Here is a 26,330-nt window from a genome sequence, read left to right as displayed (position 1 = left end):
AAGATATGAAAGAAAATATAAGAATTACAGATTAAAGCTGAGAAATAAATAGTAAATAAAGGAAAAAAAAATAACTTGATTCGTTACAACCTGAAACTGTTAATACCACCCAGGGTATTCTGTCTAACTCTCCAAACATTTACAAATATCTGACTATATACCTGGCCAAGGCTCAGTAAAGGTGTTATACTGATCGTAGGTATAACAGGTATGGGGAGGTCCCCTGGGGGCAGTGCATTGAGAGGACGTCCCTGATTTACCATTCCTAGGAGTCTCGCACCTTCATCCTGAAAACATTGAAGCACACAGTCAGTTATAATGTATATTTAGTTTTGAAAATGTTCCCGTTATTGCTTATAAAAATATATAAGAAATTGGTATACTTATCTACTGTTCCCTAGTCAGTTTGAAATATAGTAACAACCATCTAACATATTCATTAAGGATTACAGCAATCTGAGTAGGGAGGCTTAGTGAGAGCCTTGTTTTTATACTCGACTGCTGATCACCTGCCAGGAGTCTCATATCCTACACTGCACAAGTTAAACCTAACAACCATGAAAGCAGTTCTTTTTACCATGAATAATCTCTTTTGATCACTAAGGTTCTTGATTGTTTCATCCCAGGCTACAATGGAGCGTAGCAGAGCAGTACGGTCTGGGATTGTGTCATCCGCTGCGTGGGGCAACAGACGACGCATGTGTTGGGCTTCTTCGCCTAGTTGGGCAATTACTCTAGAAACAGAGATTGGATATTAAAAGAAAATACCTATTAACAATGCTGTATTACCAATGGAAATCAAAATGCAGAAGAAAAATAATCATATATTCCAAAAATTTCAAAATGCAAAATGTGAAAGACAATCAATAAAGATGGTTATGTTTATTTGAGCCTCACCTGTTGAGATGATCCTCCACAAGATCTTTCTTGGTACACATGTACTTGACTTCAGCCTCATGTGCCCGCCGGGAACTGCTGGTGAGTGATTCTTGGAGGTTCTTCATTTCCTCCCTCAGTTGCATATTCACTTCCCTATACACAGGAGAATGAATGAGTATAATTAAAGGAGAACTACTAACTACTGTCTCTTACTAAATACATATCAACCATTCATATACAGTACACTGTTTTGTACAATGGGACATGAAATTTCATTTACAGATGGCCATATTATTAAGTTCCTCAAGGGCCACAAAGTTTTAATATATAACTCACTGTTCTTCACTCAATTTTGCTTGAAGTTCATTAAATCGATCATTGGAACGTTCGCACTTCAGCTCAAGCGACTGATTTCGAGTCTGAAAAGTCTTGACTTCCTCTTGCATGCGAGCCATTTCTGACTTGTACTTCCTTAGCTCTGTCTCTCTGTATGTTACCAAGTTCTGCTTCTCTATTTCAAGTTTCTGCAACAGGTTTCAATTAATACCATTAGTGACATATATAATACAACATTATACTGTATATACGTAACATTTCTTTCATGGTCATGCTGTTCTATCTTGTTTATTCACAGCAATATGTTCCACCATGAACTTTCTTAGGTAAATATTTCAAATGGAATAAGAAAGAGTGATACTGTATTATCCCCCCCCCCCAAAAGGCCAAATCACTAATGCTGTTGTAAATAAAGAAAGAATGAAAGAAATATAAAGTGTTTTCTGGCCATACCATATTGTCCTTCTTGAGTTCCTCCAGCTGTTCCTTCAGTTTATTTATCTCACTTTTGTTCTGGGACTTGACCTGACATAGTCTATCATTCAGTGACTGGTTCTCATCCTCTTGTCTGAAGAGATCCTGCCTCAACTTTTCAACTTCCTCCTGCAGATACTTCTCAAACTGGTGGGGCTGAATAATTATAAAAATAAATAAAATTATATAAAATGTTCAACAATACATGAAAAGCTAACAATGAGCAGATAAAAAAAAATGATTCAATGATCCATGAAAAATGTAAAATAAACATGAATTCTACTATGTGGAATATAATTACCTCTGTTACGTGGCTAAATTTTTCCACATTAGAAAATAAAAATAAAATGCTACAGTAGTACTTTACATCAACCAAAGTATATACAGATAAACCCGCAAACATTGGCTTAACACACAGGTTGATATGGTGATCCTGGTAAGGTAGGGATGGAGAGGACAACTAATAATGAGTGACTGGTGATCCTGGTAAGGTAGGGATGGAGAGGACAACTAATAATGAGTGACTGGTGATCCTGGTAAGGTAGGGATGGAGAGGACAACTTATAATGAGTGACTGGTGATCCTGGTAAGGTAGGGATGGAGAGGACAACTTATAATGAGTGACTGGTGATCCTGGTAAGGTAGGGATGGAGAGGACAACTAATAATGAGTGACTGGTGATCCTGGTAAGGTAGGGATGGAGAGGACAACTATAATGAGTGACTGGTGATCCTGGTAAGGTAGGGATGGAGAGGACAACTTATAATGAGTGACTGGTGATCCTGGTAAGGTAGGGATGGAGAGGACAACTAATAATGAGTGACTGGTGATCCTGGTAAGGTAGGGATGGAGAGGACAACTAATAATGAGTGACTGGTGATCCTGGTAAGGTAGGGATGGAGAGAACAGTTTAAAGCTGCCAGAAAATGAGTGAATTAAGGTTTTAACTAACTTACATCTACTGTTGTATCATCATTATCAACCTCCCTCTGTTCCTCATCATCATCATCATCATCATCTTCCTCCTCTTCTTCTTGCTGTTCGTCATCAGACTGGAAGAGCTCATCGGCACAATTATTGACACTGGTTGAATCTCCCAACTCCATTCCGGTACCCCAGTCTTTCTTGTCTTTTTCATTTACTTTTATCACATCACCTTGGAGAGTTTCCTCACTTGTAGGTGCAGACCAATTTGAAGTACCTTGACTTCCATTTTCTGCAGTAACATTAAACACCAACAATAATAATAATAATAATAATAATAATAATAATAATAATAATAATAATAATAATCTGATCATTGTGAAAAACATTTAGATGATTCACAAAGATCAGATCAGATTTTTAGGTTCCTGTTTCTTGCACAATCTAGAATATAATAATCATTTAACGTTTTTGAATTAAAATAAGTAAATAAATAAATAAATGACCCTGTATATAGTAGCAGCAGCTGAAATAAACCATAAATTTGTTTCTCCTTTCCATAACATTATGCGAGAACCATTCACAGTAACTACACATTTCTGTTGTTGTAAAGTACAGTAAATCATTCCTATGTGAATTAGGCATTACAGAGGTTCATTCAAGAGGAATTACTTAAACTATGAAATGATACAACGTAGAGACGAACAAGCAAGAAAAACAGACAATGTACTTAACAATTACGATAAAAACTGTATTAATATGATGACTTAATTAATCTGTACTGAAAATTGACATGAGAGAGAGAGAGAGAGAGAGAGAGAGTACTAAGCCTTTGGAAACAGATTTAAAAACATCCAGCAAATCATCTTACCCAAGTTTAAGTTATTTCCCTCCTCCTCCTCATCAGACATCTCATTAATGCGAGGCTCAAACTCTGGTGCCGAGGGATTGAGACACAGAGACTCTGGTAACTAGAGGATATATAAAAAAAACATAAAAATTAATAACATATTGGCTTGGGAGAGGAGATAGGAGAGAAGAGAAGAGAGAGATAATTACTGTTATGAGTAATAATAATAATAAAAAAATCCTTGAAATTAGAGGTATTTAAATATATGACAAACTGTAGCTCTATACAAATAGTTTAAAAACACTGGTTAAATCTTTTCAACAGTGATAGATAAACTGTACATGCTACTGCTGTGTCATATTCTGTGCACTAAGGAAGTCTTTCACAAAATTCGAGGCAATATCAGTACTGTATATATATCTCACCTCAAATGTGTCGAGCTCCTCTAAGCCACCTCCTGATTTTATGAGAGGAGGTTTGTTCATCTTCGGTTGGTTAACTTCTCCATTAGACACTTTGGAGACAGAGGGTGTGGAGTCTGAGGTACCTCTTGAGACATGAGATATCCCAGACCCCCCCAGCTGAGAGGTTGAGGAGGCAGATGAACATGAGCTCTTGGTGTCATCCAGTAGGTGAGTGAACTTTTTTGCTTTACGGCCATCGCTTAAAAAAGAAAAAAAAAAAATATATATATACATATACTGAACCTGGTTTAGGAAGTGTTACAACTTAATGATATATGAACTATCTTTTTATGATATTTTATTTTTGTAGTATTTTTTGTTTGAGCACTAGTGAAGTCATTAGAAGAACTGGCACTTCTGCGAAACCAAAGACCAGCTCTTATCTTTATTATTAATAAACATATATATCATTATATATTATATACATACTATTATGAGATAGAAGAGTATCAGTATTTTGCAATGCCCCAACACCATGTCAAGCAGTCAGGCCAATGGGACCCACTTACAAGATTATGCGCAATGTAGAACAGTGAATTTTGTAGTCTCTTCCTTTGCCGGCCACTATGAATAATCCACAAATATATATGTGTGTGTGTGTGTGTGTGTGTGTGTGTGTGTGTGTGTGTGTGTGTGTGTGTACACAATAGGATCTATAAACCCAAATAAAAATACATTATCACAATACAACAAAAACCAGGTGGTTCACAAGGCTATGATCAGCATCTACAGTAATACACCAGGTTGTTATTTACTTTCTTAACAATTACATGTGCTGTACTGTATCTAGGAGAACATTAATTTACTTAATACTTTACATAAATAGAAGCTACAGATAAAGTACAGCATGAACATCTTTAAACATATTTCAGAAGTGTTTTGTGAAGAAACTGGCAATGGAGGACAGACAATCACCTCGTGTACCTTCAACTCTGGTGAACCAAAATCAAAAAGGTACATTTTATACCACTGACAATACTCTGTCATCATCACAAACTGAAAGGTAAGACTAATTTTACCTGATAAGATATCGAGGGTTGATCATCCGCTCCTTGATTTCAGAGCAGGCCATATCTTGAGTCTTGACTACGTGATCCCTGACACAGATGAGGTTATCAATCATGGCAAATTGAATAGACTGCATGAGGAGCTCCTTAATTCCTCCACACTGAAGAACATAATTACGAGCCTCCGGGGGGAAATTCTCTGAAACGTACTGTCTCAGACGTGGATCAATGATGGACATTGGACCTTCTGACTTCAACCAATCATACATAAAGCTGAAAGGAATATAACAAAAAATGGGCCGGGGAAATAACTAGTTTCCTTGAAGTAGAAACTGCTACAATATTTCAATAAAATAATTCTATGCAGTGGGATTATAAGACTTATTGTGGTAAATTTATACAACTTCTTTATAATCAGCAGCAGATACTTACTCTAAAAGTGTATTAATACTCTCCTTTGAGAGATCTGTAGAGGTAGTGGTCTTCATTTTGGTCTGTAAGATGGATTCCAGTTGTTGTGGGTTGTCTCTCAGGTGCCGGGGCATGTAAAAAGGTTTGTTTGGATCTATCTGTTTACCCAAGTTCAAATAAAAAAAAATTAGTAAATCTGAGCACAAACATACACACTGAACCCTCAAAATTACATATTCACAATTCTATATTTCAGGATGAAGATATCAAATTAACAAGGGTTCAATGTACAGAATATGGAAAACTCTAAGAATGATAGAACCACAGTATATATATTTGGGTAATAAAAGTTTGTAAATTTGTCCACACAACCCAGCATAAAATATACAAAGATAAATTTACTGACCCATTTCCGAATATCGTCATTTGATACCGCGCTGAGGTTCAAGCTGGTGGCTTTTCGTGGGGTGCTCATGTCTCCTTCCAAGGCCTCTCTCTGTTGTCTGAGAGCTCGTAATCGAGACAGGTACTCATTTCTGCAAGAGAGCTTCATGATAATCAACATAATATTGTGCATTTTATACGAATTAGTCTCCAAGACATCACATATACTACTACTATTCCCTATATTTGACAGTGAAAGTGGGTCCCATAAGCATGACTGCACATTAGGAACAGTATGGATACAGCACACCGCATACTAAGCCTTCGCTACACAAGGAGGCAGCATGGCCGGTACTGCTCTTGACCGTCTTCACTTCCCCAACTTGGGTACCCATTTACAGCTGGGTGAACTGGGAGCGCCAGGGAATCAAACCATCAACCCATGGAACAGGGGGTGAGTGCTGTATCCACTCACTCACTCCACATATGCACACACAAACAACATCTGTATGTAGTATAGTATTTTAATTATATATTAATCCATCATTTCTAATGTAGTGTTAAAACTAAGTTAGTTCCCAATAATAATTTTAAAAACCTGCTTAGTAACTCAAGAAAGCAAGACTGGTGAACATTTTTAACTGGATAAAATAAAAAGTGTGCAATGTTTCAATGGGAATTACGGTGTCAATGCAAAAGACAAATAGTGGCATAAAAAAATGAGACTTACTGTACACTCTGGTCAGTCTCTAATGGGTCCCCAATAAGATCTGGTTGAGCTGGTGTTTTATTCTTTTTGTTTTTCTTTTTATTTTTCTTTGGAGGTTTGGTAAGAGATACGTCTTCTTCTCCAGCCGTTGGCTTCAGTATGATAACGGCTGAACTGTCTAAACTTTCTGGATCAATCGGCAAATTGGAAGGCACTGGTACTGATGACCTGAAACCATTAGTTAACATCTTATTTCAAATACAAACCTTTACCTGTAACCTTATTTCCAACAGTTTTCAAAAACAAACATTTCAGATGATCATTAGCTAATGTAACACTTTATGATTCAATCAACTCAGGCAGAATTTTCAATGAGAACAAAACTTGCCTTTCCTTGTCAGAGTTCACATTGCTGCTGTTGGTGGTGGTGGCTTTATCAGGGTTTACTTCAGGCCTTGTAGATGCCTACAAAAATGATACACAAATGCATGACATCATACTTATAAGCCGTAAATTGTGGCATAAAAGTCAACATTTTAAGCTTGAAAAAATCTCTCCAAAACCAGGGGTCGACTTATACTCTGAGTAAAATGTGAAGCTGTACCACAGTGGTAAACAAGTGGAACAGCCTGCCTAACACTGCATCATTTAGCGTAACTCCCGCGGCCTGCCGCTAATGTTTTCTACTGAAATTCATGTTTGGTAAACTTATTTAACATAAGAGATTATAATAAAATAGTAAATTCCAGTATAATTAAACCAACACAACACCACACGCCATTTTCAACAGCTGATAGACAGTAAACAATCGATCAGAACGCCACTCAACCCAGGCGGCCAGCCAGACAACTACCCTGTACTACAATATGGTGCCATCTGAGCAATTATATGATGGCGCTATAGATTGTGAGTTCACATACACTACAGGGGTAACGACAGTTTAATGATTCATAATGGCAGTTTACTGAATATACACACAATGACACCGTAATTAAAACCTTAACCCTAAGATAAAAAGTAAAAAACTTTAACTTCAAGATTAATTTTACTTCAGTTATATTTTATCGACAATAAAAGCATGCATGATCACATTTTAAAATGCTTCAAAGTCTGCTGGCTGTTCATCGTCTAACATAAAGAGGTCTGCATATGGGTCCGAATCACTGTTCAGTGTTTGGGGGATACACTGAACAACTTTACACTGGTAATTTACTAAACCATTGTGGCTTTATGTTCTTGCTGGCATCCACTCATTACCCACACACCAACCTGACAACAGTTGAAAAAATCTTATACCCACGGCTCCCCAGCAATAAAAGGATGAAATATGACGCAGGTTTCAAGCTGAAAGTTGTTGCGTTTGCAAACTCTTCAAACAGCCGTTCTGCCGACATTGTAACGGACCCATAGTTTCGCAGCTGGCCGCTTGGTGTTGGTGGCGCCACTGGCAGTTTGTTTACAACAGCTGATGCAAATGGTGGATCGTAAGCCAGGTGTACCATAATGTTCTACTATCATACTGTTTATAGATTGTACTATCAAGGTGCTATACTGGTATGCTGTGTAAACAATTACTATTTTGTTGGAGATGCTGATTTTGGCTTGGTGTTTACCAGAGTTCTTATGAATATAACTTACTGAAGATTTTTAGCGGTTGCTGGCTGTCCTATGTAGATCCTGTTGCCCACTTCCCTTTTTCTATGAACTACAAATATATATCAAATATTGAAAGGTATTACGGTAAGTGTCTTGATGAAAGTGGCGTGACCTTATTACACACTTTCGCCTATGTTTGAGCCTTGGGGGGGTCGACGTATATGGCAAGTATAGAACTAAACCTGAATTTTGAACTAATAATCTTGTGGTCGATTTATACGCCGCAATTTACGGTATTACTACATACATCTTGAGAACAGCCACAAATAGAGTAAAAAAAAAAACTTCCACACTGCCATAATACTTTACTACTCGTATATAAATTATAACCGACACCCAAAAACTTATAAGCTACGATAATTAAATTGTCTAACAAAACTAAAAAATTTATAGTCAACGAAACTTCTGTCTATACTGTATTCACAAATCTGTCATATAGCTAAACCACTCAATCAATACAATTTAAGACTGAGACATTCATTCAAATAACTTATGATATTAATAATTTGGTTCCAGTTTACCTTAATCAAGAGGATTCTATGCCTTCACACACACACACACACACCCCTACCACTATTTATTCCAAATGTTAAAGGCATACAAATCATATCCTTTATTTGTTGCTATAAATAGTCTAATTTCTATAAACGTAGAGCACGATCATAGCGTTGTCCCTCTACAGTAACCCCTCGATAACCCGGCGAGGCCAGAGACCCACACATGCCGAGTTATCGAGGGTTTTTATCCTATTACTTCATTGACCGGAGTAAACAAGATGGATTACCTCTTGAGTAGTGGGTACATCCTCAGAGATGCTTTCACTCTTGGATTTCTTCTTTTCTCTTGCTTCACCACCTTTTGTTGGTTGTGTCTTCTCTTTCTTTTTGTCCCTGTGTAAACCATAATATATGAAATTATTATATTTTATCTGTATTATTATTTTTTCTTTTTTTGTGTGTGGGGGGAAGGGAGAAAGGGGCAATTAAAATCATGGGAAAAGTTACTGGATATCATAAAAGAAATTATCTTCTGCAGCCCATGATAATATATATAATCTACACTACACTGCAAATTAACCCACAGTCACAATCCTATTGAGCTGATCTATTGATGGTAAACGAACACTTACTTTTTCTTCTTCGGTTTCAACACTACGGCTCCATTTCTCCTTTCCTTCTTATCTTTTACGAGTTCATTCTTGAGTCGTCCTGTCTCATCGTAAATTCGGATGCTACAAATTTTGCCGGTGCAGTCTGGGGTTATACAGTCTAAACCTATGAAATCCTGTAAAATTAAGAGAGATAGAATTTAAGAACATATATTCTCTACCTATACCATTGAACCTTTATATCATCCTTCAAATCATTTACCCTTTTTATATTATATACAATTGCCATTCTAATATATCATATACGTAGTAGTGTACTGACAAGAATGAATAACAGAAAATGAGAGCATATTTTGTTTTCATTTGAGTGATAATATGGAGATATAGAAAAAAAAGAGAAATCAATACAGATGAGTTAAGATTAGGAACCCACACACACACACAGACACAGAGAGAGAGAGAGAGAGAGAGAGAGAGAAAATCAAGACAATGTGAAAGAACAAAATGGTGAGGTGTGGAAGTTTTAAGGAGTCAAGATCAAAGCAGCTAATACATGCACAATATATGAACTACATTGGTGTTACATCCAGTCATACAAGCAGTGGTGATGGCTAGGGGCAGGTTAGCAGAGAATAGTAGGCAAGGATGACTATACTGTAGTTAACTATGAGAAGCAAACAAGGAGGGCAGGAGGTGGGTAGCATGTCTTAAAACACATACACGCCCCTAACCTAACCTAACCAGTACACGTGGATATTGTTTCATACTTACTTTATCAGATTTTCGTCCAATCCCCTCCTCAAACCTTTCCTTGTGGGCCTTCCAGCAACATGGATGGTAGCTAATGTTACAAAACTCCTCACAGATTACATCCAAAAATCCCTTGAAGTCTGGATCACTGTAATGTAGAGTCATTCAGTGTTAATACAGGGCTAACAACACAATATAAGAAAACTAAGAATAGAAAATTGAATCTTGTGTTGAACTTGAAAAATAAAAAAAATCTGTACTGTGTTGTGAAAGGGAAACATTACAGTAAAGTGAATAACATATTGATGAGGGTTTTGCTTGCTTTTGAATCCAGACCCAGGTGTGAAATAATAATAATACCGTATATACTCGTCTATAAACCTCCCTCTTTTATAGGTTGACCCTGATTTTTTTACCAAGAAATCGTTAATTTGTGATATTCATCATTTATAGGTCGACCAAAGCTGTTGAGGGTAATGGAACAACAAAACCTTCAGTAAAAACACTCTTACATCCTATAAACTGAGGGTCGCTGTGCATGAAACACCGAGTGCCGAAGGCAGGTAGTTTCAACAAAAATATTGTAAATTTCCATTCAAGTATTTAATCAAGTCAATTAGGAGGGAATATTATTGTACCCGGTAATACAACAGTTTTTTAACTGAAAGCCATTCGAAAAGCGATTACGGTAACATCTTTTGAACGAAAGAAAGCGAAAGTCATTGTTTTCGTCACGATTTTATCCCACTTTCCACTGCAATACGTACGTAATTTCAGCAAAAATATTACATTTCCGTGAATGTATTATATCAAGCACAGTATGAATAGAATATCACTAATATAACAGTATATTTTAACCAAAAACTATTAAAAAATTGAGTAACATATCTTGAACATTGGAAGGTTAGGTAAAGTCTTTTGTTTTCATGTAGTTATCCTAATTTACATTGAAATACATTATGTTTCAGCAAAACTACTATTTATTTCTGAGAATACGGAATTGTAATATTTTTGCTGAAATGACATACTTATTACAGTGGAAAGTGGGATAAAATCATGACGAAAACAATGACTTTCGTTTTCTTTCGTTCAAAAGACGTTACCGGAATCGCTTTTCGAATGGCTTTCAGTAAAAAAAAAACTTGTATTAAAATAATATTCCATCCTAATTCACTTGTGATGTAAGTTTTTTAACTGAAAACGATTTGAAAAACAAGTGTACCGTCTAGCTGATACTGCAGAGCCCTGGTCACAGAGGCTTTGTTTTTGCATCTTGCACCAGCCCTTCTTAAGCAGCCTTTAATATTAGCGTACGTTGAAATTGTGTTTACCGGTATATTCTTATTTTCTTGCTTCTTATTTTTCAGAAATATGACAAGTTTGTATATAATACAATGTTACGGTACTTTTAATTTACAAGTACTCATTTTTAAAAATACAGATGACACCAAACAAATACCAGTACGGATATTTGCATGACTCTCCCGCTAAAAAAGACCAAACAGCTGGTACTCTCTCCCTCAGCCCTACCAAAAGTAGCCCAACGACATCTTTCTTGTTTATTCTCTTCGAATTTCTCACTTTAACTGGTATTTTTTACTTCATATTGCCTACATCAGATAGACTACAGTAATTGAGGTTAGACACTGTTATAAATTTGATTACCGGGTCCTGGCAGGATGCCGTTAGAACCACCTGACCCTACCAACAGTGTTGCAAGTCAGACACAGCATTTTTTATTTACTTTTGGTGTCTCCATTTGTTTTGTTTTTTTCTGCGGCATTTGCACAATAGTAAACTGTTTTACCTACAGTACTGTAAAACGATTTGGAAAAAGAAATACTCGGTAACTTAAAATTTTAAGCAGAAAATCTTGAAACTGGCAACTGTGTGCTGAAGACGATGACAAGGAAAATGATTTTGATGGATTTTAATGAAAATATTCAGAAATATGGTATCGTAGTATTATTCAAGCGAATTAAGAGAGAGTATTATTGTAATACAACAGTTTTTTAACTGAAAACCATTCAAAAAGCGATTATGGTAACATCTTTCTACGAAAGACAGCGAGTCATTGTTTTCGTCACGATTTTATCCCACTTTCCACTGTTATACGTACGTCATTTCGGCAAAAATATTACATTTCCATATTTATTTCTGAGAATATATTCATTCAGGCACAGTTAAGGTAAAATATACTTGTGATGTAATATTTGAATGAAAATATTCAGAAACACGGTATCATAGTTTTCTTTTGTTTCACATTTAATTAACAAAGATTGATGTTTCAAATTTAATGAACAAAAATTGATGTATCGATAAATGAACTTTTAAAAATGAATACTTTATGTTTTACATCGTCCTGTGCTACCATACCATGCATTTGGCTACTTTGGGCTTGCTATGATGACGCAAGAGATCTGCCCTGGCAACTGTACCAACACTCATAGCTGGTGGTGCGTCGTTTCCATTGTTTACTGGCAGTAACTGGTAAATATTTTTCAACCTAACAAAACTATTACCCATGTAGAGGTCGACCCCCAATTTTTGGCCAAAAAATTTGATCTTAAAAACTCGAACTACACACGAGTATATACAGAGTATATACGGTACCTATCTTATGCACGATGCCTCCCTCCTTCAGGCGCTCCTCTGAGGGTGTACCTACGACAGAAGGGCTTCTATGCTATACCTCCTCCTATGATAATGCAATCGCACCCCATGCACTACACTCTCTCCTGCCTCAGTTTTATCCCAGTAACCAGAGTAGATCACTAAGATAACTCATCTCTCTATCCAAGTCCATGTTTCACTGTCAGGGTGTACCTCTTCGTTTCCCTCTGAAGCTATTGTTTTCTCTCTAATTTCACTTCCCATCTCTTCATATCATTCCTAAATATACCTGAAATCTTAAGAAAAAACCTAAATATTACCTGTAGATGATGATTCACACAAAAGCATTAAGTATACATAGGATAACTCTTAAAAAAAAAAAAAATCTCATAATTACGTAGACACCAAAAAATGCCAAACTCACTTAAGATAAACGCCTTAAGAAACTTACAGCCGCTGATAAAGAAATAACCCCAAACCAAACCAGAAACGCCATTTGTGTAGTGTGTTAACTTCGTAGGGGCCAAAACGGCAAACTTACGTAAGGTAGATTTCTTCCTTTGCGTAATTGTGACCTTGAATGTTTATGCAGTCTTTAAAACGGCACTTGGCTTTGGGTGTAGGCCTTATGGAAGCTGCTCGGCCAATAAGCTCTTTGCTGCTATCCTGTTGGAAAATATACAGTACAAGAGTTAATATATTTTATGATTTGTATGAAAACATGTGAACGTACTTATCTGGTATCATGACAAAGTACTTATCTGGTGTCATGAGAGAAAGTACTTGTCTGGTGTCTGAGAGAAAGTACTTATCTGGTGTCATGAAAGTACTTATCTGATATCATGAGAAAAATTACTTATCTGGTGTCATGAGAGAAAATACAGCTAAGATATCAAGAGTTTCAAAAGCTAACAATCCTTTGGCTACTGAACTAAACACACATAGACGACAGTGGAGGCAACACAAGCACTAAAAGGGCAGAGTGGCGTTGAGGATTCTTATTGGGTGTAATTCCGTATATATACAAAGGGTATATATTCAGGCAGTGTACACTCTTGACAACCATTCATCTTACCTTTGTATCCAAGACACACACATACAAAATTAAATACATGCTAAAGGATTTTATAATCAGTACAAAAAAGCAGTTCTTCTATACTTAAATTTGGTAAAAATGTGAGAGAAGAGAAGTTTCATTAGTAGGAAAATGTGCAGATGATAAAAGGTTCATCAGACCAAGTTGCTACCCTACAGTGACTACAATACAGAATGCAAATGACAGTGTGAGATGGCACAGGGACTTATTTTTTTCAGTCAATGCTTTAAAAAATGGCTAAAACCACCATCTAATAAAATCAAGGTCTATATTTAAAAAAAATGAATATCACCATGGACTTGAATCCTTTTACAAATGTCTTAAAATAATTAAACATGTCTCCTCCTTGACATCCAGTTGGCAGTTTTTACTTTGCCCTTTTGTGTTACCAATATCAAATTTGAAGTCCATATTTTATCATCCTAAGGTTAGCCAAGAAAGTTATGAAGGAGTACAGCAAAATCCTGTGTATCAAAAGGGCTCCTGAGCTCTAGTAGATTACAGTACAGTAGTGAATTATTGGGAGAAATGGTAAACAACATTCATTACTGTACTGTAGTTTACACAAAAGAACACTTGCTGAATCTTTCTAAATATATTAAGAACTAATACAGAGATGAACATGAGTGTCATTAAATAGGAAGCGTTAACTGAGATTTCGGAACACTTGATTTTCACGAGAAGATAAATTTGCGCTTTCCGTTGGGTCACCAATACTTTGCTTCTCAGAGATATGGGATATTCGTTACATTACACATTTGTTATGATAGGAGTTTGCTGTAGAGTATACTTATTGGAGCTGGTTATAGGAGAACTTGCCTTCTCCATACTGTACTGTGTTCTGGCAGCATAGCCCAGCATTTTTATTTATTTATTTTATTTATTTTTTTCACCAAGTACCATCTTGGATTTCCATTGTACATGCAAAAAAAAAAAAAATGAATAAAAATAAATAAAATAAATAAATAAATAAAATGTTGTCCAAGTCCAAATTAAAAAGCTGAGGCCCGATAAAACAGTCAAGCTAGAGTTCCTTACCACCATAGTAAATAAATTCATGTACAGAATTACAAATAAAACTAACTACCCGTAGGCAGCCACTCCCATACAATGATAAATAAAAGGACACAAAGCAGTAAATTACTTCAGCATTAGCAACATGGGTGAAATTATTGCAGCTCACAAAACACAGCCGTAGTATTGAACCTATAAGCAAAATTAACCAAGAATCAGCTGGGCTATATATAAGACATTTATATAGTATTATATTTTGTAATGCCTCATTAATTTAAACAGGATGAGTAGGGAAATGTTAAGCGATATTAAGCACCATTAGACCACATGCACGTAGTTACAGTTACAATAAACAACCTTGATGCCGTTGTTGATGTCTCCTCTTGCTAAACTACCATAGATATCCCGACTGGATTTCTGCAAGAGGCATCCACCGTGAAAGATTGAATGCTGAAGTTGGTTATCATACCTCAACAATTAGGGATATTCCAACATGTTTACCAACTATATAATTATGTCAGTATAATCATCAATGAACATTCTGGATCCTTACATTGATATGAAGGTAAATAATCCTCTCAAAAAACTTGTGTTTGTCATAAAACAATGGGATGTTGTCAAGTCGTTTTACAAAGGCACGCTCAACAGGGAGAGACTGCCAAACATTTAAGGCTTCATCTTCAGGAGGCTGGTACATTTTCACTCTGGCAATTATCACCTCATACTCAACCTGCTCACCACCAATAAAAACTTTAAAAAAACAACTTCAAATTAACCTTTTAGCATATTAATACATATTTATTTATACTGTACCTACATTTCTGAGACTAGAGGATAATTGAACCACTATGAAAGTCAAAACCTGTACAAGGAAGTGCAAGTACTGGACTAAACCTGGATATTTATTACTGTACATATTTTTTATGACGATTCATTTGTATTTACTCCAACACCTGGCGAGATAGATACGGCCAATGTTATCATGAAATAGCAATCCACACTACAATCACGTGTGTGTGGTTAGGGGTGAGAGTGTGGGTGTGGTTGGGGGGTGAGAGTGAGGGTGGATGTGGGCATGCTTGAGGGTGTGGTTGGGGGTGAGACTGAGGGTGTGGGTAGGAGTAAGGGTGAGGGGGTGGATGTAGGTTAGGTTAGGGTGGATGCGGGTGTGCTTGAAGGTGTGGGGGTCATGCATAGAGGTATGTGGTAATTTTAAAACAATATTATTTCTAGATATTTGATTTCTTTTAAAAATTGAAACTGGTCTGTCTAGAGGAACGTCAAGTAGAATAATCCTATTACTGTACTGTTTAAACTGTAAAGACCATGATCACTAACTGGTAATTGAATCTTGTTTAATTACTAAAAATAAACAATGTAATCACCAAACACAAATTTACTTAAATAGTAGACCCTCGTTATTTCACATTTCAATACAGTACAGTTCTTCATTTTCGATATTTTGCAGCATCCTAAATTACTCCCATTTTTCTTTATCACACGGTCAGGCCCCTTCATTATGCGGTGTAAACCCAGAAATTTAAGTAACTTCAAATGTAACACATTTTTATCAGCTGACAATAAGCAAAAGTTTCCTCTGTCTCACTAGAGCGCAGCACAGGTATGTCAGCCACAGCCAGCCACGCTTGCTACACATCAACTACTGAGTTCTGTGGACATTAGTTACTTTTAACCACGAGCAACAATTGACAGTTCCCACCAACACCTCAAGATCCCTAGGTGTTCCTCAAGTGCTTCTTCTACCACTCAAAGCACCAAGATGTCAGGGGTACAAGTGATTACAGTATTAGGCAGCAGATGACAAGACAAAGTTTCCCTCATGCCTCCATAGATGGCGTAGCACAGCCAAGCTTACATTTATACACGATGCCTAGAGCCACAGACACAGTGAGATGATCCACGACCAGAAGGGGTTAAAAGTCATCATACTCAAGAGGTTAAGTCACTGACAATACTCAAGGGGTTAAATGTTTATGAATTTGTCATTTAAGAGATTCATGAAATATTTGTTAAATGTTTCATCAAATACATTTTTTAACATTTCTTTGATTCATTGAATATATTTTAAAATTTTATTCTCAACCTTCAGAGCATGTCCTAGAAATGTGTGGCGAGAGAAGTCGGTCTGGCGAAGAAAATGTCTCGGAGGAATTCTATGGTGAGCCTCTGACTGAAGCTCCGTGCCCAATATTTCCAATTGAAATACAAAGTTCAATGTATTGATTCATTATATCGAGGGTCTACTGTACAATTAGTCCTCATTTATTACTGGACATCTATTCCTGAAAACTCTTGTGATGCATCATATTATAACATGAGAAACTAATTTTCCCTTAAGAAACAAAGCATTAGTGGAGGATGTGTGCCTCATCAGGAGTTTTAGAAGTACTGTACTTAAGCAGATTTTTTTTGGTACAGAAACACTTATAAAAGATATATATAAATACACATAAAATGAAATACTAATACTGTATATACAAATGAGAAGTGTGTGTATGTTGTTACTCTGACGGCAGTTTGTGTTTCATATCCTGACACCTGGAGCATCACCATAGGTCTTTAAGAGTTGGCTCCCTACACTAATGAATATACCCCAAATATATCTCAAGCAAAAGACAAGACAAAATGAGGGGTTAAAAGTTGATAAAGTGCTGTACAAGAAGAGCCTCTCAAATAGCCTGGTTGCACATTTATGAGTCACTCTAAACTGGAGTCGTGTTATAAAATATCGTCTTCTTTGTATGCCGTATTAAATACTGTGTAAATTCATAACAAGGCGCCCTTTCACACACATAAGGCAAAGTTCTGCATGCATCTTGCAAAGCACCGACCAATATTACAATATCATGCTTGTCTACAGAGTAACAAATTCAACTTTACCAACCAAAAGGATGTAACAAACATTAACCAATTATATGTGAAACAAAGATAATAAAATAAATATAAAATCTTACTGTTCAAATAAACCAAAGTCAAAACACATTCTGAAAACTGGAAATGTTGGTACCAAATGCAAACTGGAGTTATGAATTACTGTATTTACTTTTATGAACAAGGTCACTTCCCCTTTGCTCCCGCCCCCTTAAAGACACGAAGCATCCGTATACTGATTATAAAGGACAGTAGAGAAATAAGGTGAAATAGGCATACTTAAATTAGTGGTCCTGTCAACATAAAACAACTTTGACTGAATGAAAATTCTACTTGTCAGCTGTACACCAATACAATGAACAATTACAATTCTTGAAACATTGCTCCCAGGTCTTTCTACCTTGGCCACTTGTCCTTAAGGTAGCCAGTGAAAATGACGTCCCACTCCAATGACTGGTCCCAAATTCTCAATAAAAATGTTAATTTCTTTATTTGATTTCCTGTTCACAATATCTGATAACAAACAAATGACCCAGCTGGCCTACATATGATCCTTTACTTCAACACTATCCATACCTTTGTATCCGAAATTTATATAATGAAAATTTGACGAGTCCTGTAAATTATATTGTGGTATGATGAATACCTTAAACATATCTCGAGTTTTATACACTGCATGTATAAGTACTGTATAAATAAACCCTGTCATTTCATTCGAGCAAGTCACAACCATGAACAACAAATGATAAACTGGGTTGTTCCTCATATATACAAGTACAGTCTTGAGAACAGTATAAGAGTAACACCATAAGCCTGGCTAATTCACAAGCAGATACAGTACGGTTCCAGGGTACATGTACCCACAGTACGCGGCCATGTGTCTCACCCCCGTAAACTACCCTCACACTTGGGTCTAGCTCTCTCATGAACCAATCCTCCCAGTATCCCACGAAAGCTCAGCGTATTCATCACTTGTCCGCGCTCGTTTGAGACAAAAATACTGTAGATAAAATCATTACAATTCTCTACCATGTGCTTAGAAATAAAGAAAATATAATATACAATAAAATAATACTTACTGTATCAGTAAATGTAAGTACAGTACTGAAATAATAATAATACAAAATCTGCACTGCCATTTGGTTATGATTTCATTACACGGGAGACAACGAGCAGCCGAGATCCCTCACGCCACTCCCCCTCCCCCACTGTGCGTGCTAACTCCCACAGCGTGAAGAAATGTGTATTCCCTTTATGTTTTTTAACCTTATGGTATTTTTCTTTTTTGCACATTCTGTATGAAAGATTGTGTGTGCATGTAACAGTAAAAATACATAAATAAATATAAATAAATTATGCATATCTATCCAAAAGTACGAGTTGTAAAAGAACCATAACATAACTCTGACGTCCTCTCTCTCACACTAGGCGTCTGGCTGAAGAAGTTTTTATCTACAGGTGAATTTTACCACAACCATAACCCCCAGGAGGAAAATTAGCGGAAGTGCTCGTGGTGGCGTGTGAGAAAAAGAAAAAAGCCCATACTCTGAGAAGTTCTGAAGAAGTCAAGATGTTGAACTTATTAGGAGTGCATCGGTTACCTTAGTATAAAAATGGGATTATATGTACCGGGGAGACCCAAATATACACAAATTCACACTTAAGTGGAGATCCCAGGAATGTAACCCTGGCATGCTTTGAGACCCTACAGTATTGTCCATCTAGTGACAGGATATGAATAATTTGGCATGATAATTTTGTCTATAAAGTACATATTCTAAACACATCTTGAGTTCTATATACAGTATTATTCCTGGATACTGCCTTCAGAGTTTTCAAGGTCCTACTATACAACTGCATAAACAATAAGAAAATGTCAACTTTACTATAATAAAAGTACATTTTCTAAAACATAAGCTGTACAACAAAAGCAAAAGAAGCAGTTAAAAAACAACTCAATATTACCAAAAGAGAAAAGTGGTTGATACAGTAATGCATTAACAAGTACAGTACTCACCCGTAATGTATCTGGGACGGTCTCTACGATAATGTCATCGCTTCCGGGCCACTTGATAGGTTCTAAATCTTTTTGTGCTTTTAAAGCCTCTCTACATGCCCAAGCATGATAGTGGGCCATCTTATATCTGTGGGGGAAATACATCCCTCTAGTATCACACTATGTTATCACTAACTTAATATGCACTACATCAAATATAAACAACAGTCTCATCTGTACTGACAGTGATAATGTCTTATGCAACATAATCCAGGCAATAACTTACAAAAATATTTTTTCATAGCCAATACCAAGCCAGTAATGTGCAGCAGGTTTACTTGAGAAGTTACTGTCATCCTCAGATAATGCCTTCATAATCTCCATTCCATCCAGGATATACCCTCGGCCAGACTGAATCTTGCATGTGCCTACCACGTACTGGATCACTTGTACATTTACCCTCTCCTTACCTTCATTCTGAAATAAAAAATACATTAATTTTTCCAGATCTCTTGTACAAACAGTCTTACAACACCTCACCTCTCCAGGGAGCCATGACAAGACTTCCTAGTCACCCTATCATGACATTCTTCCTTTGCTTTCTCCACTCTTTATATCCCCTCCCCTGTCCTCTCCTCATTGTATTGTTTCATCTTTCTCTCTCATACAGGAAGTCTCTCTACTCAACACACCTACTACACTGCCCCTCCACATCCTCTCCTTCTGCATCCATACCATCTTTGTGAGCCTATAATCTTACCCCTTCTGTTTTGGACCCCTACATAAAGCTCTTGGGTAATTCATCTGCATTACATGGATTTTCAGAACATTCTGCTCCATTCCACGTCCATGCTTCATCATCACAAGTTAAGGTACAGATAGTGTGATACTATTTCATGAGAGCGTTCTTTACTTCAAAGGCTATATTCCAGCAGCATTTTCTCCTCCCCAAGTATTATTCTCTCAAATGATCAGTTCTTACTTAATATTTCTCCCAAACACTTGAAATCTTGAAGCTCCTCCAGTATCTCATCATTATAATTCTACATTACCTTTCTCTAGACTCTTCAATGCAATATGGTTTATCAATATTCACTATAGTCATCTTTTCTCTAAAAAAATTCCCTACCAAACATTTACCTTTAATAATATTCTAGCACACACCCTATTAAATACATTAACCATTATTTGGCTGTTCTTGTTCGCTCTCTGTGAAAGCATGACATCATCAAGATTACCAGTGGCAACATCCCCATTTTCAAGCTCAAGTTCTGCCCAAGCCATCTTTGCCTTCACCACTACATCCATAATTACAATGTACGTACTGTATAATCATGGGGACACCGCACAGTCATACCTCACTCCTACAATAATCTCAAAGCTTTTACTCAAGTCCTCTATTTACTCTCACTCGAGCCTAAACTAACCTAAGCTCACATCTAGAATGCCACTATAATGAGATTTATTTAAATAATCAAGTTAACTTACCTCACCTAGTCAAAATACCCTCTTAACCCTCAGATTCAATTCGGGATTTTACTCATCAATTTTAGCAGATCTCACCTAAAACTTATACTGTATATCCAATTAAAGCAACACAAACCTGTACTGTTAACACAAGAGGTCTTCCACGATACTCACAACAACAGAGTTTGTGTCACCGTCCGGGCAACAATAAACTAAACTTCTACTGTAAGCTTCTATGGCTTGCCGGTACTGCCCAATATCGTAAAATCTGCCAAAGAAACAAATGCACCAGTACAGTAGTTAAATTTCTTCCAATACGAGGATAAATAATAAAGGCAAAATTATACATCTTTCAAATAAATAAATAATACAACCAGATTTACCTCCGTCCTTCTCGTAATGTTTCATGGAATACATTTCTGGGCATCAGGATTCTTTCTTCATCTCTTTTGAATTCCTGGGAAATAATAATGAGATAATATTTAATAACTATCCTAAAGATTATACACAAAATAATTGTAATTGAATCACGTTTAATTATTATAATTATGATCGTAGTTCAATCTGTACATCCTTAGCATAATTAATGGGAGTAAATCCTCCTCATGTGGAACCATAACTATGCAACAATAAGCTCTGTTTAAATAAAGAAAAGGACAATTTCTATTCCTTAGTCATCACACACACACTGGCACAGATATTGCAAAGATTTAAAAGTAACTTCCTCACCCCATAAAACTTCCTGAACTCACACAACATTATCAATGGGGGTCCTAACTCACAATAGTTGACAGTGTGGCACCAGGCAAGGAAATGTGGGTTTTCCTGTATGATTCCCAAACTTAAAGATGAGAGGGATACAAGTCAAGTAAATAAGTTCTGCATATGACCCAATGTAATTAGTACTATAGAAGTCATTGCCTCTCATAGCAGCCAACCAAATTGCAAAAGTATTACTGCATATGATAAGAAAATAGTGAGGAACATCTGAGAGAACTGAATAAAAGCCATCCACGACTTTACCCTTCGAGTAAAGTTACGCTCGAACAATGAATTTACAAAAGTGTGGAATTAAAACATTGGGTAAAACATTGAAACAACTTTCTGACTGGTGGTTATGTAGATGTGATGCATAGCTAAACAACGAGCAAAGACAATACAGTATACTAAAATTTATACACAACTGACCCCCCTTTCCTTCCTTCTCCCCACTCATTCATACTACTAGACACACACACACACACACACACACACACACACACACGTAAACTTTACATTTCTTAAGTGCACCACTAACCACTTTCTTCCGGTCCTCTTCCTTTTCTTTTCTTTTTTCTCCTTTAATTTTCTTTTCCTCTTGTTCTCTAATATTTTCCCCTTGTGGAAGCTTAAAATTTTTTATTTTATTTTTCTTCCTTTCTTTTTTTTGTTCCTTGGTTGGATCTTCATTATCAAAACTTCATGATATAAAAAAGAAGAAGACAGAATTTAGTTATTAAATCTGAGAAAAACCCAACTATAATCATATCAGTCACAGCGATGTCTCATAAAGCTAAAGTGATAGAGTAACTATTCTCAAGTACAAGTTACTAATAATCAACTACAGTACATTATACCATTTATCTTCTCTGAATGAGGAAAATTAGCACAGTACTGTACTTACTTTACACCAAATTCCTTTATTGGCTCCATACCCTGCCCTATAAACCTGCCATCTCTCTGTAAGATAAAAAGAAGGAGGATACAGGAAAAATGTACAATACATGTCCCCATCAATGGCTAAGCACGGGTCTGACATCCTCACTACATATTATATTAGAATGCAGATCTGGTATAAGTAGCAGGGACTAATTTAAATGATCTATGAACCTTCATCATTGTAACTATAGCCCCCTAAAATACCACTTATTTTAAATGTTTACCTGAAGTTTCAACACAAAGACTAACTGGAGACACTTGCTCCTAGGGTTGGCCATGAAATATCATTTCAGGAAGTGTTAGTCAAAAGCATTTCAAGATTTCTCACATGGGAAGTGTCTGAAGGAGTTTCTATTACTAAACCCGGCTCTATTGCAAAACAGAGAACAGTATACATGACATGGATCAGCAGACACATTAAAATACTGGATGTGTATACCCAAAATTCAACTATATTAATTCCACTTACCCCTTTAGATTTTTTACCGATGGCAAGAGACCTTTCAAAGATACATTTGGAAGAACCATAGGGAGTAAAATATTTTGATGACCTGCATACTGCACTGATAAGAGCTGGTATGTTCTCCATGTTGCCCAGGGAATTTAGTGGGAAAGGTTTTATTCTCACTGTACGTAACAAATAAAGAAAGAAAAGGTCAATTTTAAAAAGAGACCTTACAAAGATTGGGAAAAAAATTATTATTCTCACACATACATAAAATTTACATCAAGTTCTAAAACAATATATTTACAATTTATTTACAGACCCTTTCCTTCGTTACATATGTAAATTCTCACATGTAGGAAATTGAGTAATGAAATACCTTAAGCAAGACACAAATCACATGAGTATCAACATAACCCTTATACCTGTGCAGGGCGATTCAGAAAGATGTACGCTCGCTAAAAATAATATTCCACACCCTCGACTCTGAAACTTTCCGCAATGATCACTGGGACAGAAGCCGTGACTAGTGTTATCAGATTTCTTAGTCACGTGTGTCATATTGTATAAACCCATCAAGATGAATAATAATAATAATCTTTTAGGGAGTGTACATTAAATTGCAGAATGTATGCTTAGGGCCATTCTAAACCAATATATACACACACTAGTATAATAAAATGCTGGAATCTGCATAGTTTGCTAGCTACAACGCATGAAAGATGATGAGGTAATGATAAGTGAGATTCGGGTGAAACAGCCGTACAGTTTTGTATAATTTTACGCACGTAAACTCTACACAACATGATACAGTGGCAGGTAGGGAATTATGAACATTTACTGTAATAACACAACTGTATAACATTGTGCACAGCTACATACATAAAAGTACACAAAACTCCATGACTGTATCACTCTAATCTCACTATCATTACCTCAACATCTTTCTTGTATATTCTACAATGTGGCTTACAATAGTCCCAAGAATATATCCAGTAAATTAATGTACATCTTTGTGAATCCCTCTGTACAATATAGTATAATAAATGGGTTATGTAACAAGATCCTGTACAATGGCAAACATGAAGTATAATCACAATCAATAATTGTAATAAATTATATTTTTTATTGTGCATTTTACAGAAAGACTTCATACCGAGACATCAACAACTATTATTGCGATAAATTGTATATAGAACAGAATACTGTAGTGTAATTCAGACGGAAGGAGAGGAGATGGAAGGATGGGGTGAGGAAGACACTACAAGTAAGGAAGATGGACAACAGACAAGCCTGCAGCATTCATCCCCTCTTTTAACTTATCTAATAATTCAATTTTCTTTGTCAAGGCCATCATTGACTTCTGCCTTTTATGTTTCACTCCACTAGCACTGACACTAAGCAGTCTATTAGGGGCCATTTCACACAGAAACACTAAAGTTTTGAGTACAACACAAGAGATGGTGTATCACAGGCAGTGGTTGAGAGCTGCGGGAGAGGGTTGCAAGCTAGCCACTATCTGCTTACCGCAAATAACAAGGGTTTACTGTAGTGACAAAAACATCAAACTGAGGCTTAAGTCTGTCCAAATGAAAAGCAAAAGAGAAAGAGTTCAAACCTGAATATTCAGAAATAAGTAGTAATGTTGTCCACCTTTGATGCCAGCATTTTTCTGAAACTTGCCTAAGGTACAAGAGGAAGATTCAAGTGTACAGGAATTTATATTACATGTGAATGTTTGTTGTTTACTTTAAAAAGCAGTTATTTTTGTGTAAGCCATTGTAATTTCTGAATATGTTCTTATTTTTTAACTACAAAAAGTAATTATCATATTACTCAAACAAAGTTAACTACTGTACTGTATGCTTATTTAGGATTCATACAATTTCAAGACAATATTCAGTGTGACCCTCAAAGATTTGTAAAGGACTACAATAGCAGGAAAAAGCTTGATAGTGAAGAAAAAAAAGGTGGTAATAATTTTATCTCATGAGAACACTTCACTAACCATTAGTACCATCTGCATTCAATGAAAAGGCTTCCTCGAAAAGTTGTTGTAGGTCCTTACTCTTGCCACATAACATCAGCCCGTTCTGTGCATATATTCCTGCCGCTACACTGTTGGACTGCTTAAAGGCAGCCTGTCCTGCTCGATAGTAGGCCTGAAAAATAACATAACCTGACCACATGTACGCAGGGGAACAGCATGTAATGACAGTTTACCATGTCAAACTTAATGGAGAACTTTAAAATACATATGTTTCAAAAAGATCCACTCAATCACAAAAACTAAAATATTTGCATTATTATTTCTTCACCTTGAGACTATTTATGATTTCTATAACTTTCAATAAAAATTTGTGAATAAGAAAATTTTATGAAAACTCTATCCATTAGATCAAACAAATGTATATATGGACCGGATACATATTAAAGAAAATTCAAGCTAAGAGATGTACAGTACAGTCAGCAAAAAAGAATCTTCACCCCTGGTCTGATGGTCCTCAAAATGATCACTGTCACTGAGGTTGTGTTCATTTGGAGGGGGTTGGTATTTCTGACTGTGTAACAAATATATCCTGATTAATATGTAGGCTGTAATTAAAATAGAGAAATTAACCTTAAACTGAAACACATAAAATATTATTATATACCTGTACTACGTTGTATTACCCACTATAGGAAATGAGTTACTGTATAGGAATATCCTGTGAGAGATGTACCGAGGTTCTTGTAACTACAGTTCCTTCCCGACTTACGACGGGGTTAGGGACCCAAATCCAGGTCCTAAGTCTAAATGGTCGTAAGTCGAAAATGCTTAAATAATACATAGATAATCTAAAATGGGTGTCTCTTTTTCTTCTCAGCACCACAAAACTCTCGCTTTTAAGCTTGCCAGCCATTTTAATGTGAATTACATACGAAAATTTTGTCAGTGCAATCACTGACGTTGGGACTCGAAAATATGTAATTTGACCAAATTTTGGTACTACTGAGGCGGTCGTTTGTCCGGGTGGTCGTAAGTCGAGTAGGTCGAAAGTCGAGGAGGAGCTGTACTCGGTATAATAACTTTTATCTGATTTACAGTAACATTATTTGATGAAATATAAGACCTCATCCAAGAAGAACAACAATATAAATTACTGTGTGTTGTAAG

The 26,330-nt window shown here is 36.2% G+C and overlaps 1 protein-coding gene across 1 annotated transcript in view; it reads right to left on the bottom strand.

Annotated features, from left to right (window-relative positions):
* The window catches only part of LOC121863051, a 46,117-nt gene that overhangs the window by 10,947 nt on the left and 8,840 nt on the right, over positions 1–26,330 (bottom strand). Inside the window, exons 8-34 of the mRNA XM_042361521.1 lie at positions 25,182–25,335; positions 23,198–23,355; positions 22,694–22,749; positions 22,328–22,487; positions 21,414–21,487; positions 21,205–21,298; positions 19,850–20,040; positions 19,585–19,711; positions 15,229–15,405; positions 15,033–15,092; positions 13,107–13,231; positions 9,974–10,100; positions 9,224–9,378; positions 8,879–8,984; positions 6,827–6,903; positions 6,460–6,666; positions 5,752–5,881; positions 5,367–5,503; positions 4,947–5,207; positions 3,889–4,126; positions 3,485–3,584; positions 2,646–2,905; positions 1,669–1,845; positions 1,216–1,403; positions 898–1,032; positions 578–734; positions 162–287 (exon numbers count right to left, since the gene is read on the bottom strand). Coding sequence (XP_042217455.1) covers positions 162–287; positions 578–734; positions 898–1,032; positions 1,216–1,403; positions 1,669–1,845; positions 2,646–2,905; positions 3,485–3,584; positions 3,889–4,126; positions 4,947–5,207; positions 5,367–5,503; positions 5,752–5,881; positions 6,460–6,666; positions 6,827–6,903; positions 8,879–8,984; positions 9,224–9,378; positions 9,974–10,100; positions 13,107–13,231; positions 15,033–15,092; positions 15,229–15,405; positions 19,585–19,711; positions 19,850–20,040; positions 21,205–21,298; positions 21,414–21,487; positions 22,328–22,487; positions 22,694–22,749; positions 23,198–23,355; positions 25,182–25,335 — 3,957 coding nt within the window. The remainder of the gene's footprint in view (positions 1–161; positions 288–577; positions 735–897; positions 1,033–1,215; positions 1,404–1,668; positions 1,846–2,645; positions 2,906–3,484; positions 3,585–3,888; positions 4,127–4,946; positions 5,208–5,366; positions 5,504–5,751; positions 5,882–6,459; positions 6,667–6,826; positions 6,904–8,878; positions 8,985–9,223; positions 9,379–9,973; positions 10,101–13,106; positions 13,232–15,032; positions 15,093–15,228; positions 15,406–19,584; positions 19,712–19,849; positions 20,041–21,204; positions 21,299–21,413; positions 21,488–22,327; positions 22,488–22,693; positions 22,750–23,197; positions 23,356–25,181; positions 25,336–26,330) is intronic.

Source organism: Homarus americanus, unplaced genomic scaffold (genome assembly GCF_018991925.1).
Source record: "Homarus americanus isolate GMGI-L3 unplaced genomic scaffold, GMGI_Hamer_2.0 scaffold54679, whole genome shotgun sequence".
NCBI lineage: Eukaryota > Metazoa > Arthropoda > Malacostraca > Decapoda > Nephropidae > Homarus > Homarus americanus.
This window is presented reverse-complemented; position numbering and strand designations above follow the sequence as displayed.